Source organism: Pleurodeles waltl, chromosome 2_2 (assembly GCF_031143425.1).
Source record: "Pleurodeles waltl isolate 20211129_DDA chromosome 2_2, aPleWal1.hap1.20221129, whole genome shotgun sequence".
NCBI classification, from domain to species: Eukaryota; Metazoa; Chordata; class Amphibia; order Caudata; family Salamandridae; genus Pleurodeles; species Pleurodeles waltl.
This window is the reverse complement of record NC_090439.1, coordinates 869,758,067-869,773,059: the sequence shown is the minus strand read 5'-3', so window position 1 is coordinate 869,773,059 and position 14,993 is coordinate 869,758,067. Positions and strand designations below refer to the sequence as shown.

The 14,993-nt window shown below is 42.7% G+C and overlaps 1 protein-coding gene across 2 annotated transcripts in view; it reads right to left on the bottom strand.

Annotated features, from left to right (window-relative positions):
- POP1 (POP1 homolog, ribonuclease P/MRP subunit) overlaps nucleotides 1-14,993 on the bottom strand; it is a 287,819-nt gene that overhangs the window by 260,817 nt on the left and 12,009 nt on the right. For both annotated transcript variants that reach the window (XM_069220529.1, XM_069220530.1), the window contains exons 2-4: nucleotides 12,407-12,553; nucleotides 9,756-9,812; nucleotides 6,537-6,712 (exon numbers count right to left, since the gene is read on the bottom strand). In XM_069220529.1, coding sequence (XP_069076630.1) covers nucleotides 6,537-6,712; nucleotides 9,756-9,812; nucleotides 12,407-12,551 — 378 coding nt within the window. In that variant the 5' untranslated portion in view covers nucleotides 12,552-12,553. The remainder of the gene's footprint in view (nucleotides 1-6,536; nucleotides 6,713-9,755; nucleotides 9,813-12,406; nucleotides 12,554-14,993) is intronic.

Genomic DNA, 14,993 nt, shown 5'->3' with positions numbered 1-14,993 from the left:
GTAGTCAGAGAGGCGTGTCGACCCTCAGGATAGTTCCACTCCTAATTTGAGTTACCCGATGTGGATGCAAAATTTAAAAGTCAGCCATCTTGGTGATGGCAGATTAAGGAACTCGGTTTTGTCCACTTCCCACAGGAAGTGTTCGTATAGGACAAGTAGTGACCCCAGGGATACGTAGCCCACGGGCATCTACGCTACACTATCTTAACACCCCAAAGTCTAGTGTTTTTCGGGGAGTCCCTGGCACCAGGAAATCAGATCCTGCCGACCTGCAAGAAGAAGACAGACACGGAAGAGTCACAAAAGCAAGAACAGAAAACCAGCAACTGACTTGGTGCCAACCCAGCCGGCCTGCCAGCCTGCTGTCCTCGACAATTGCGCCAAAGACGATTCGTCCTGCGGCTGACTGTGCCTCCAAAAGCCTGGAAGGACTGCCAGCCTTCACTCAAGACCAAGGACTCCCGTGAAGTACTGGAGTTGCTCCCTTCCATCCTGTAGGCACCTCAGAAGAGCTGCAAGGACTGCAGACTGCCAAAAAGCCGACACCGGAAAGCTTCACTGCACCTGTGCCCCCTTACCTGAGCTGAAGTTGGCCAACAGTGGCAGCATGGTCCACAGACCCTCCAAATCTGAAGCCCACCTTGGGTTTGCCAGCTGTGAAGTCCCCAATGCTGCTTGCGGCCTCTTTGTGCAAGCCCCAATATTGCGAGTGCCTCTGAACACCTCTGCACTACGTCGTCCGGCCAGATGAGAAGAGAACCAAAGAAGTCCCTACAAGCCAGAGCATTGTGAGACCTGAGCCTTCTTGTTGGTTCAGTCGGACTGTTGCCCAGTCCCAGTTTGCAGCATCTTTTTGACTGGACCAATCCCCACTGACTTCAACAGGGCACCGGATGCTGAATTGCACCTGCGCACCCAGCCACCCTAGTGATGGCCGGGGTGACCTATTGGACCCTGCCCCATACTCACCTTAAGTCCGGAAGTTGGCCCTGTAAGTCGCTGTAAATTACCGGTTTGCAATATATCGCAAAAAAGATAAGTGTTTTTTTTTTTTTTATAATAAATTGGTGCGGATCTCTTCATTGAGTTGTGTGCATCATTTATTGACCGTGTGCATGCAGTAAATGTCTAACACTCCTTTCTCCTAAGCCTAAGGCTGCTCGACCACACTACCCTCTAAGAGAGAACCTTTGGGGTTGCTACAGCACTTATAGGGGAATACTTGGACTCTTAGCACAGTATACCTCTTTTAGGTATACTATATAAAGAGCCAGCTTCTTACGTCTAGTTTTCAAAACGGTCTGTGGTTTCTAGGTATGCACGAGTGGCATCACATCATGGCCCCAAATACAGCAGTTACCCCTATTCCTTATTTCTCAACATAGCACTGTAAGACCTTTTGTGTCTCTTGGCCCACTCATGCAGTCAGGCACTGTCCTTCACAGGAAACAAGTGGGAACTGAGGGTGGTAGGAAATCTGTCTCCCCAAAAAATCCTGAACTTTCCGTCACAGAAAATGAGGACAATTTGTTTTTTAGGTCAAAAGTTTGAGGTTTGCAAAGGATTCTGGGTAAAAAAACCTGGTGAGAGCCATGCAAGTCACCCCATCCTGGATTACCACAGATGTCTAGTTTTCAAAAATGTGCAAGTTTGCTAGGTTTCCCCAGGTGGTGGCAAACCTACGGCCCAAAATCCACAACTACAACTTTACAAAAAAAATAAAGGGATAGTTTTGAGTGAGAAAACATGATGTATCCCTGTTGCGTTTTGGGCAGTCTCCTGTTCCATGCACTAGTCCTACCCACACAGGTGAGGTACCATTTTTACCTGAGTACGTGTGGGAGCACAGAACAGTAGAACATTTGTTATTACCAACTGAATTTCGCTGCATTTGTGCCTTTCAAAAGTAAGCCAGTGCGTAAGAAAGAAAATGCTGTGAAAAATAGCCCCTAAATAATATGCTAGTATGGGTACCCACAATTTCAGAGATGTACAAATAACCACTGCTCCTAAACTCTATATCCTGTGCTCATTTCAGAAATACACTATACCCATTTCTGCTCTACATGTTTTACCCTATGAATTGGTCTATACTTGGTACACAAAGAAAAACAATTGTACACTAGAGTTGTTGGCTCTGGGTACCTTTGGTTCATTAAGAACCTACAAACCCTATATAACCCCACAACCAGACGGATCTAGCAACTTAAAAGGCATATTGCTTTTGTCATAAATGGCCTTTTTCCTACCCATTTTCAATATTTCATTATTATAATTTTTTTTAATTCAGCTCTACATGTTCCTGAAAGCTGGCAGGATGGTAACTTTTGCACAGCAAACCTCTCATTGATGCCATTTTTAAAAGGGGGGGGGGGAATTGATGCCATTTTTAAAAGGGGGGGGGGGGTGGGGGAAGAGGGAAGGGGAGAGACACTTATCTGAAGCCTATTTTCCCCAAAATCTCAAAATGTATCTATATTTTGCGTATTTTCTCGGGTCCCTCTAGGGCAATCCACAAACCCTGATATATTTAAAATGCTCGGGATGTTGGAAAAGAAGGATGTAAACCTGCCATGGATACCTTATGTGGAAAGAAAATTATGGAGCTCTAAGCTTGAAGTACGCAAGAAGCCAAGGAAGGCCTCAGAATGGGGTTGAGGGGGGGAAGAAAGGGGTTGTGGATGTGTTCGTTTGGTCGCAGTTAGGTTAAAGTTGCACAATACTTTAGCAAAACATTTTGTTATCAAGCTGCACATAACTTGTGTACCGGGGTGTGCAATTTTCTGACATACATCTACTTATGTAAGGAATAGGCTGCATCAGAAATCCACTTACCCACGTTGATACCCAGCAATGAGGTCACAAATTAGATTGTTATATCAGAGTTTTGTTAATATCCTCTCCAATTTTGCCAGGGTGCATTTTATAAGATCATGTTGATTAGAACAAGGTTCAGGCTTTTGCACATTTCCACAGCTCGACATACGAAGGCAGGGGCAATAATTTAATGACTGAAAAGCAGACTTTGATGCACACCAAGAAACCTACATGTTTAATGGAAGTGGGAAAGTGGTTTATTGTGTAGAGCAGCTGCGAGGCCTCACCATGTAATAATGACAATCTTTGTCAGGCCCCAGTTAGTTTTTTTTTTAATAAGACCCTTCATTCAATCCAGGGTAGCTGTGGCACTGCGCAGTCAGGTTTACTTAATGAAACAAGTATAACACATTTAGAAATACCAACAGTGTCAATAAGTAAGGAACACAACACAATAAAAATCTACCAATTTATGAAAATAGGTTGTATTTTTATATTACAATAGAAACAAAAATATATTGAGGGTAACCATATATATGAATTTTCAAAAAGGTATGTAAATCATCGTAATTCACTTTTGAGCAATACTAAAAGTTGTTGTAAGTGGTTTATCAATTTTTAGAAACTGGCTAGAATGGCTACATTTCTTCACTTTGTGTGGCCACAACGGGTTGAGCAGTCATAGGAACCACTTAGGTCCAGGGAGACAGTTACCCGTCAGGTTCAGCAGCCATAGAGTCTTCAGTGCTCCTTTCTCCTTTACCGCGGTCCAGCAGAGAAGTGGTCTTGATGTTGGGGGTACAGGATGCTGAACATGCAAATAACACTGAAGAGATGCAGCGAGTGTTCCTGGGACCAACCTGGTAACCACAAGTGTCGGGCGTCATCTCCAGTCTCTGGACTTCGTTGCCCATGTTTCAGAAGGGATCCCAGCGCAAGTCCAGTATCTCTGATCAACTGGTCTCTCGGTTGCAGCAGTCTCAGCATTACTTACAGCTATGCAAATCTCCTCTTTCGGGGAGCAGGGTCCACTTCTCCTATGGGTCCCACAGATTTTTGGGAGACCTCGGGAAAGGCAGGACTTGGTCACTTAATAAGCACGGAGGCGTCCAGCAGTGAGCAGGCATTCCTGGAAAGCTGTACTATCAATGAGTATACGGTTCCTTACCTTTTGATGGTCCTGCAGCTTAACAGGAGGTTAGCCAAAGCCCTTAGAGTCACTTTTTCGGTACTGAACAAGTGGAGCTGTTTTCGAAGAGTGAGCTCGGTAGGCTTAGTCCTCTTTGCTAGTCTCTCTCTGGTGTAGTAGGTGCAGCTCAGTCTTTGCTGCAGGCTCTTTTTGCTGGGTACAGGGAGCAAGAGGGCAGTACTCACCCATTAGTGATTCAAAGACTGTGTGGCTGGGGTGACACTTTTATGCCATCTCATCTGTGGGACAGGAGAACTAGCCAATGGGGCAATAGTTCCCACAAGGCAACCCTTCCCACTTTACATCAATTCCAGGGAGTTTGGCCACCCAACAATCCCAGGATACCCTTGTTTACCCAAATCCAAGATGGTGCAAGCCTTCTTCCCTTGTGAGGAGCCCTGATGTGTGCCCAGCATAATTAGCCACTTCTCCAGGTAAAGCAGTCTGGCACAGGATTTCCCCCTCTTGGAGAGATGCCATCCCACTCAAAACCACAATGCTAGCTGTGACGGACAACATAGGGCTCACAGTAGATGAGGGCATATCTGCAACCCTCATCATCATCATCCTCCTCCTCCTCAGCCTTTGATACTGTATCTCATTCCATCTTCATCAAATTGTTGAGTGACCCTCAAGTAGCCCTTTCCTTTTTTATCTGGCCAATCACAATATAGCCAACTACTGCCATCCAGAACCAGTATCAGATACGTGCAGTATGCCCCCAGGGCTCCTCCTCAATACCCCACACTCTTCAATGTTTCCATGACTCTGGGGAACAGTGTAAGAGCTTCAGGCTTCAAAATTACATCATCCGCAGATGACACACAATTAATTGTACCTATAGCCAACAACAGTGAAATAACAAGAGGCGAACTGATGGAGTGCCTGACTGAAGTTTCTGCTTGGATGCAGGATTACTGTCTGGAGCTAAATGGAAATAAAATGGAGGAAACCTAGTTTAGGAAGTCGGACTTCATTTGGAATGACACCTGGTGAACGAGTCCTGCCCCTATTCCTAAGAAAACAGACAGGAATTTAGGCTTTATAAGTGAAGATATGCTCTCCATGAAAGAGCAGGTAAATGTGGTTTGTGGGACATGCTGTGGAATCCTGCACTGATGGCGTAGGGTTTTTAACAGAATAACTATCCACCATTGCAAAACCATCATCCAGACACCTATCAGAACTCGTCTGGACTATGGATATGCCTTATACGTCAGTATGACTGGTTACCTTTTTTACACATCTGTAAACGATTCAAAATACAGCCACTAGCATAATCTACAATTTACCCGACAGAGCCCCGGTATCTTCTAGCCTTTGAACTCTCCACTGGCTAGTGGGCCATCTTCAAATTGCTGTGCAATGTGCATTAGGCAGTTTAAGACACAGGCCCCCACTATCTGCAGAAAAGAATCTTCTTTGATAGACAGACTAGACCCCTCAGACCTGCCAATGAGGTATTACAGCTCTAAGACACATTCAAAGGGGAGAATGGGTGGTCACTCTAAGTTTAGACTGTTCATTAGAATGTATAAACCTACTTAAGACAAAGCTTGCAGTGCTATTTAAATCTATTAAAGATGGCTATTTGAAGGTTAGTTCTCATTTCTGTCCTTCTGCGTTGGGCTTTGTCTCTAACCCAGCTGATTGGCTTTCCTTGTTCTGTTGGAGATGAGAGGGTGCTTTATAAAATCCAATTAACATAACTAATGTGTGTAGATATTTTTATGCTGGAAAAACTGTCAGTAAAGCAAGTTGAACTAACAGCTTATTGTGTTTTCTTACAGCACTCAGCCCAATAGTAAAGGCTTTGCATTACTGAATCCTATATAGACGTTTGAACAACTTATACATAATCCATTTAAATCTTGTTTCATTACTGGCCAACTCTCTCTCACAGATCCATACTGTGGTACTATAAACTGGCAGTAAAGGGTTGGTGCTGCAGGGATTGGGCCCACCTCTTGGATGATAGTAATTCCGCACCCATGTCACCTGTTCGTATTGGCTCACCTGCCCCAGGAGTAAAGGGCATTTCTTTGCTCCGTTTTAGGAAGATATAAGTAGTTAAAGTGCCATCACAGGACAAGAAAGCAAATGGCTGAAGCAGGATGACCAACAGCCCCATGCAGTGGATGCTGAAGACACATGAATGTAGAGAGCTGGCTAAATGTCCCTCTGCTTGCAAATACTTTGTATTTATGTACCATTTTGATTACGTGAGGCAAGGAAAACTGCTAAAGCAGTTCCTAGGTCAGACCTAAAAAGTAGTTGCTTGAATGTAAGCAGAGGATGATATAAAACTGTCCAATAATAAGAACAGTAGAGAGGAGAAAAGACAAAGAAAGAAGGAAAGCCATTGGTTAAGAAGCAAGCAAATGAGATGGACAATTCAAAAAGGGATAAGCAATAGGTTAATACAAAACCCACTGTAAGCATTGGTATTCTACAATATGTCTTTCAACAGAGTACAACAGAGTTGTTTGCAGGAGAGACCAACAATGATTTGCAATAGAAGTTACCATACCTCTTTCTTTGCCATCTCACGCAGGCGTCGTGGAAGACGTTTGACATCATGCCCCATGGCACGTCTTCGCATGTGTTTAGGTAAAGACTGGAAGACCTGAGAGTTGGATGCCTTCCGGGAGACAGTTTTCAACATGACACTAATTTCCGCAGCACGGGCTTCAGCAAACCTTGTTGCTGAAATAAAACCACCATTTAAATTGAAATGACACAATATGGGTCAAGTAATATTTAAGATTACAATAACATGCACAAACAATCTTTTAAAAATGTAAGGAATGTAGTGAAAGTGAATACATACAATAAATGGTGACGGGCAATATGGTTTGAGTGAAACTTTTCATTCAGAAGAACTATTGTTAATGAAGCTCCATAAACCTGAGCATCACTAATTCTGTGTACTGTAAATTCCCTTGACTGTTGACAGAAGTGAAACATGGGGATGCAGGGCTAGCCTTTTTACATGTTCCTGCACACTAGGAGCATGCCACGCTCACTCATTATAACCTAGGATCAACGGACGTCCTGGATTTTCCCGGTCTGTCATTGTTTTTAGAGGACTGTCCCAGACTTCTGATGCTTTTCTCGAGTTTAAATACATGTCCGGGTTTTTTGGGGACAAAGGTCAAGTAATTCTGCAAAGTAGAATAGAAAAGTATGCACTTGTTTCCACGCCTCTAAGTCTAAAACAACATTAATTTATTTGTTTGTTAGGCAGCACAGGAGGTAGTCAGAAGCAGGCTCCCAGCAAAGGGTACAGGAAGGAGGTCCTCCATAGAGAAGGTTAGGTAAGTGTAGGCTTCTATATGAAGAATGTTAGAATGGTTTTCAGGATTTCAGTGGTTGAAGGACAGTGCGTGTCTGGTATTATACATATATTACATGCACCTTGATCATGGTCAAACTTTAGTCCTAGTTCTATATCTAGCCCATCTAGGAATTTACTTCTCAAAATCTGGTCACCCTATTATAACATTGTCTAGCAAACCTACAGTTGGATGGAATTTAGGGTTCAAAATCAAACCTTGTGTTCTCATTGGTATTAACCAGTTATGGGAATCAATTGCCACCAAATCTACTCTTAAGGCCATGTAACTCTCATGACTTCAGAAATGCATGATGTCACAAGTGTCATAAAAACATCACTCAAGGTGCAAGTGATTAATCAATTCCAGATCATTTAGCTGGCAACAAAAACACGGCTTTGTTTTGGAGCACACATACTGCAGCGAAATCTGTATGTGGTAATCAATACAATTACAAATATTGTCAGATACTAAGCCTTTACAGACGTCTTTATTACAAATACAATCCAAAAGGATATGAATTACTTTAATGGCAACAAAATAGGTCAGTTGTGAAGTCATCCGTTGTGTTTGAAGGGCATGTGGCATGCAGGGGGCAGTCCTAGATTCCTGGCAGATTTCAATGGCTTTTAAGTATTGTATTCATTGCAACTGTAATGGCCCTTTAACTGAAGCTGTATCATGGATTATTTTTAAATTACAGTAATCAGTAACTGGCATCAGCAAATAAAAGAAGTTATGGTGAGTTTTCAGAATGTTGTTAGGTTTGTAATTATTCATTTATAGCACAGTCTTGTATTTGTGACTACCAATGCCCCAAGAACCCACTCGGCACCACAGCCTTCAATCTATCCCAAACGTTTCTGGGCACAAGGCATGCCTTCAGCCACAATCTGCATCATTATCCTACACTCATGACCCTGTCACAAGCATCCCTCATGTCCATGGGGCACATGGCACAGGAACTACTGTTTTCCTCATACAGACTTAGAAAACATATTCAGAAAGGCCACCAATTAGATACTCCATACCTAACTTTTAATATTAAGTTATACCCTACATAGTAAAACCCAGACTGGGTTATCACATTGTCTTTTAATCTATTTCACGGATCCAAGACTAGAATCAAGTGGCTCCCTGTTTTCACAGTATAAGCCCGCTCTCCATCAAAGAAAGTTTTTGGAGAGCGTAGGGAAATCCTGTGATGAAGCATGCCAGCTGATAGCTGTGTGAGAATATCCTGTCAAATTTGTGTGTGTTTAGGAATATGCTTGTAATCATGCAATAAAATGCTGTAAATCTGTAAAATAACCGTTTCAATCAGGTGTTTTTTGGTGTGAGACACCAATTAAGTTAACACTCAAGCAACATGCAAGGTCACCAAACACTTCAAAGGTAATTTCAGATGCCATCAGCAATTCATAGGTATGTATTACAGTTGTAACACTGCAGTACCATCTAGATTTCCATACAAGACACACAGTAAGAAGGCTGCATATCCACTGTTAGCAGACAGATAAGGAAAAAAACACTTGCTTTTAGGTGCCTAAACTGAATTGTTCTGAATATACATAATGGGCTTTGGGTTCACACCTTTAAACCAATGGTCTATGGGCTCTTTAGGTCATTGGCTTGAGTATTAATCAATAACATCCTACCTCAGCATGGAGAAGTACTGCTCTCACCTAATGCTACTGGCTGTTTGGGGGATATCCTTCTGCTTCTGATTGAGTGCTGGCATTGCAATGAATAAAGGAGTATTTTACATCTCCCAGTCTCTCTAGCTCTGTGTTGTCATCACACTGCTTATGAATGCACAAATACACTTTAGCATGCCAGTCTTTACATGTGTTAACATACTCAAACCTACTGGCTTTACCAAAGTTCGTTTTTATTGATTTTACTTCATGAAGGGGACAGACTCCTACAGAGACCTTTAGCCCCCCTCTTTCCTGTAATGCAGAAACTTGGAACATCACTAATGTGGCCCGGTCTTCATCCACCTGATTTTAGCAGAGAACAGGGACAGCTCACAACTGCTCCAATTAGCCAATGTTATCCAGAGGGCTCATGTCAACTCCACAGGATACCTCACATTGCTTCCCTGCCCTTGTATTTTGCTTTTGCATTCATGGTACTAACTACTGTTTAAGATCGCACACGGAGATCCCAACTCCTGCCACCTCTAAGTGGGAGCCTCTCTCTTTGTGTTACGTGCCCAAAAGTACTAGCTGGGCTAATCAACTGGAGTGCCTGTATATGGTAGTCCTAGGGCACCAGCAGTAACTAGTACACACTCAGGACACTGCCCAGGAAAAGGCAGGACACTTTGAAGAAACAGGTAATGATGATGTGTTCAGAAGAAACGCAACTGGATATTCTTGGAAGAGTTCTGTAAAAGTTGGAACACTTACCGGTTATATATCTGGGAGTTTCCAGACCCTTGTGATCATGCAGGCCAGTTGGGAAGTCTGAAACAGAGTAGATAAACCTCTTAATAAAGTATAACTTACAAAAGAAAGAAAAGCATTTCAACACCCTTTCAGACATTTGAAAGGCATCTACGTAAAAGCTAGTCACCATGATTTCCCTACATGGCACAAGAGTAAAAGAGTGTAGCATGGATAAAACAAGAAGGAATTTGCTGGTTTTGGACATCCTTAGAAACGGAAAAGTAGGTTTGACTTTTAGGAGCTCCAATTTGTCCCACTCATATAGCCCACTCAAAACCATTGCAATGGTAATAGAACTAGAGTAAAGCCACTGTAACAAAGCTGTAATCATCTTGCACTTGGTGATGGGCCCGGAGTGCAGGTTAGCTGAGGCAGTAAATCCCTCATTCAAGATGTAATCAGCTAGGAAAGATGAACATACATTTCACAAAAGTAGTGAGGTGGAAAGCCCTAGCAGGAATGCACAAGACGAACAATGGAGCAGCCAAGCAAGCAAAAATAAAAGATTTGAAATCTTCCACTTTAAGGGAGCCAATGAGAATGGAGCAATTTAAATTAGTTTCAAAAATACAATTAGATGCAAAATGTCTTTGCATTGGTGAGGGACAGGAGCACAAATTGTTAGATAAAAATGGAGGCCAGTCACACAGGGTGTTGGTTAGACCTCAACCAACTAGAAAAAACAAAGCCTTGCACATTTATCAACAGAAAAGACCCATGTAAGATAAAAGGAGTCAAGCATCTAAATGAAGACAATGGTAGGATTAAGAATGTTAATAGTGAAAAAACAATCTACAGACTTGGGAACCTACACAAATACTACATTTTAAAAAAAAATATCTACACACTTCCAAAACCTCCAAAAACCTTCCTATACCACTTCTCAACATAGCACAGTACAAAAGACAGAGGTTGCTTATTTACATGTTGGGCACTCCTTGCTGTGCCTCTGCATTAAACCCACTCTCTATTTGTAAAGCTTGAGAGAAGCTGAAGACACCAGGGCATGATACAGATCAATAGTTCTGTCACCGTTTACTGCTCATCAACCCATGCAGTGTTCCCTTTGTAATTGCTTTGTGCAACCTGTAATCTTAGTATTTCAGAAGTGGCCGGAATACTAAAACCTTTTTTCCCTCTTTTTCTTTGTAAATTCTCTTCAAAACCTGAGAATTTATAAAGCAGAAAGATTGTATATCCAAAATGAGAGCTTGTCCAAAGTGTGTCCTTGTGTTCCCCCTGAAGACCTGGAGTTTGATTGACAAGTACATGGGCTGACTATGCTACCCTAGACTTCGCACACTAAATCTTAGGCATTCTTGGACTGTAATTAAAGATCGGGATGGGGTTTTTGGTGGTCTTTTTTTCACCAATCTGAGCTCTGCTTTATAGCACACAGCCTATAAATCATCAGCAACTGAATGCAGGCAATATGCATCTCAATCTGTTATTGTCAAGGTTCTTGCTCGCCCACAGGCATGGCACTGAGATCTCCGCAACCCCCTAAAATAACCAATCCTCAGTTTGAAAATCACTGTTGTATGGGTTGGTGGCAGAAGTGTAAGGATGTCCATTCACTAATGTCACGGGAATATACATATATTCTACTTCCTTGAAAGCTGAATCAAAGCAGTGTTATAGGGCTAACATCACTTATGACATATGCATGCACACCAGAGTGGCAGACGACATCCCTACCAATCATGCATGATAGTCAGGAGATGAGGGATCATGAGGGACCCCAAACATTGCTCAACGGTCCTAGCTCCTCATTCAAAGATGAATCATATTTGTTTTTCAGGAGGGTTGCAAGGGGCTGTCTAGTCAATATACTAGTCCTTGGTTGGTTCCTTCCAATACCTCTTCCTACCCTAAAAAGCCAAAAACATTAAGGTAGGGGCTTACCACTACAGTAGTCTCCGTCCTGCTCTTCCTCTCAAAGTTAGTTTCTTCCCAGCCCCACCCACATCAAGGGGAAACACACACTTAACACACTGAAGGATAGAGAAAGGTTAGTACTTTGTACATGGAAGGGGGTGAGAGTGGTGCCTTATGAGGAGTCCTATGTTTTCAAAGGCTTGAAAAGTAGACGAAATGTAATTTATGGTGATGTAATTCTTGGAATCTGTCATGCGAAAATCCTGAAATTACACCACATTTCATAATTACGTGCAATCTGCAGTAACAATTTACAGCAAAAGCTCAGGAACAACCGAATGCAAACAGCTGTTTTTTGCGCTCTTTTTAGAATGAAATGCTTCCAGCATCAAAAACGACTCATTGCACTCTAAAATATGCTAAATGACGGATTTGCATTTCATGCAGTTTTGCCAAAATTTTTAAGTAATTACCTGAAAGCAAATTATACAAATATCGCACACCCCATAAGGTGTGGGGGCATTTTTGTGCATCTACACTTTGGCTCCTACTCACAGAATACATGAGCTTTAAAACTTAAATTACAAGAACAAGATTGATTTAATTCCACCCACTTGTGAAGTCTATGAAAAGCAAAACAGGATGTCATTTTGAGTATGCCTTTAGCTATCAAATACAATTGCCCAGAATAGCTAAGGAGTCTTCACTCAAATTCATTAGCACACCAAGCATACCTGTACCCTGGGACCGAAAGGATTCTCCTCCACTTTTGTAATGCTGCTGCATGCTGCGATCTGCTTGGTCATTGGATGGGAACTTTACATTGGAAGGCTGGTTTCTCATTTTGTTTGCATATCTCTTTTTCTTCGCATTAGACATTTCTGAAAATAAAAAGAACACTGCGAATAAAGTTGAAAAACACATAAAACACTGAGAGCTAGAACTCTGGATCTGAAGCGTCACAGACAGGTAAAGGAATGAGCAAGTGACACAAAAACCCTACGGCTAATCCAAAACTAAGGAAAGACAATGGAGTAGGTGAAAAGCGTAGGTATGCTTTACGATTTTATGTTTTTCTAAAGACAGCGAGGGCTTCTAGATTTTTAACAGCAAATACTTTCTTCAGATCACTTCTGGATTACCATTCAGTTCATTTCTCAAAACAGACTTAAGCCACGAAAATGTAAACACAAAGGATGTACATAATAATAAGACTGGGGGAGTCTAATTGTGCGAAGACATGCTATAAGACAAAGTGCTACAATGGAGCATCATAGCTATTACTACAACCCCTGCAAACGTCCCATTCAAAGCATGGGGTAATGTTTAGGTAAAAATAAGTGATAATCTTGGAAGGGGTGAAGAAATATAACTGATGCAGTCTAGCTGTGTCAACTAGCTGCTTCAGATAATGTTGAACATGTGCTGAGCAGACTTTTCTTTATACAACAGTTCTCCATAGGAGATTTAAGTGGAAGGTTTCAGAGTGGTTTAGATACTTCTTAAAATATTGAGTAACTACATAAGAATTTAGTATGTTTTAATATTTATATCACCAGCACTTACTAATGGAATGGGACGGTCTGTTCCATACTATACAGTATTGCTCTTCTGCCCCAATTGCCCGACTGCATGTATCTGGTATCCTGGCCTTTTATTATGGCCCTGCTGTCAATGCTAATGTACACCTAGGCCTCTATATTCACATGAGTGAGGTCCTGGAGCTGTCTTGTGATATGAAGTGGCACAACAAACATTCCCATTTTGACAAGACAGAGGACCTCTGTCCCGGTCATGGGTTTAGAACAGAGTAATGGTGGCAGCATAGTGTCTGTGACTCCGTACTTGTAACCCGACCTTTATATCTGTGTCACTAGAATGGAGGCCTTCTGGCCCACTCATGTAAAGTTAAGCATCTACGAGCTACTCAACTCCTAGTACTAAAATCCCAGGTGTATGTTGTGCCCAGTTGTGTGCATAGCCTAGATGGCACAAGCATGATGTGGAAGCAAGCCAGTGAAACAGAGACCTCTGGGATACAGTAGGGATACCCTAAGCCTGGCCTTTTGCACTAGACCGAGGTAATGTTGTTTTGTCAAACAGAAGTGTATTGCTGACATTCCTAAAGCTGGAGGAAAGAGACCTAGACAATGAAGTGAGGGGAGTGCCGATCAGGCTCATTTAGAAATTCAATTAGGTGTTTTGATTGGAAGAAACTGCTTTAGTCTTCCAGAACATTGCCATTTAGAGATGGTGGGGATGGTGCGTAGCAATGCAGACAGTTGTGGAAAATGAATGGAACCCTTTAGGTGAGGCCTACTTTTTGTCTTTCCCCGATCACACTTCCAGTTAACATGAAAGTCAAGTGCAGAAGCCTCATAACTCTATGTGCCTCTGTTATGGGTGCTTCAGGCTGGAGACTACCTTACTAAAAGAGGCCTCACTCCAACCAAATGTGTCTGTAGAGAAGCAGGGAAAGGAGCATAGAAGAGCCACCTCAAACCAGTAACGAAACTGCAGCCAGGGGATACACATCTCCTGTCTGATTTCACTGTATAAAAGTGGGACTCTACTACACCACTTGTAGTTTCAGTCCCAAGTCCTCCATGGCTAGTGATGGGAGTACCCACAGAATACTCTGGAGGACTATTCTCCAACTAGAACTGGTGTTGGTCTTGACAACCAGCGTTCTAGTGGTGACGAGACACCTAATGTCTTGCTGCAAGAGCTATATACCTAAAATAAATCACCTAGAAGCGTACCTGTCTGTTGAGAGGGGGAAGCAGCCTGCCAACCCTAGAGAAGTGTCTGTCCAAGATTAGTGAGATGCAGCGTGCCCCAGGTATCAGAGGGACATCCATAGGAAGAAGACTCAGACAGTGACCTGCAGACTCTGATATCGGTGGACCGTGATCACAGAGGCCCAGTTGGGGATGTGACTTTACGTTACCATCAGCCCTCTGAATGGCTTTATCTTCAGCAGATAATCCGCCTGTTCTTGGCCGCACCACTAACAGAATATCAGCCTGTGCGGCCAGCATCACTGAGTCGAGAGAATCACAAAGCATGGGTGTGGCCAGGTATCAAGCCTGCGCTGTGTTTAGGCCGTCACCTGGGACTGTCCCTCCAGTCTGCTCAACAGTCAGAGATCTCTGCGGGCCATTCCAAAGCAGGACTGCTAGATCCAAATCTTTTAGGCAGGCACCCCAGTAATCAGCGTGAGGATACTAGACAGAGTTGCCAGTAGCACACCACCTTCAAGAAGCAGGAGAGTGCAGAGCACGCAGAGAAAGAAACCAAGCAGCAGACCGAAACACTGAT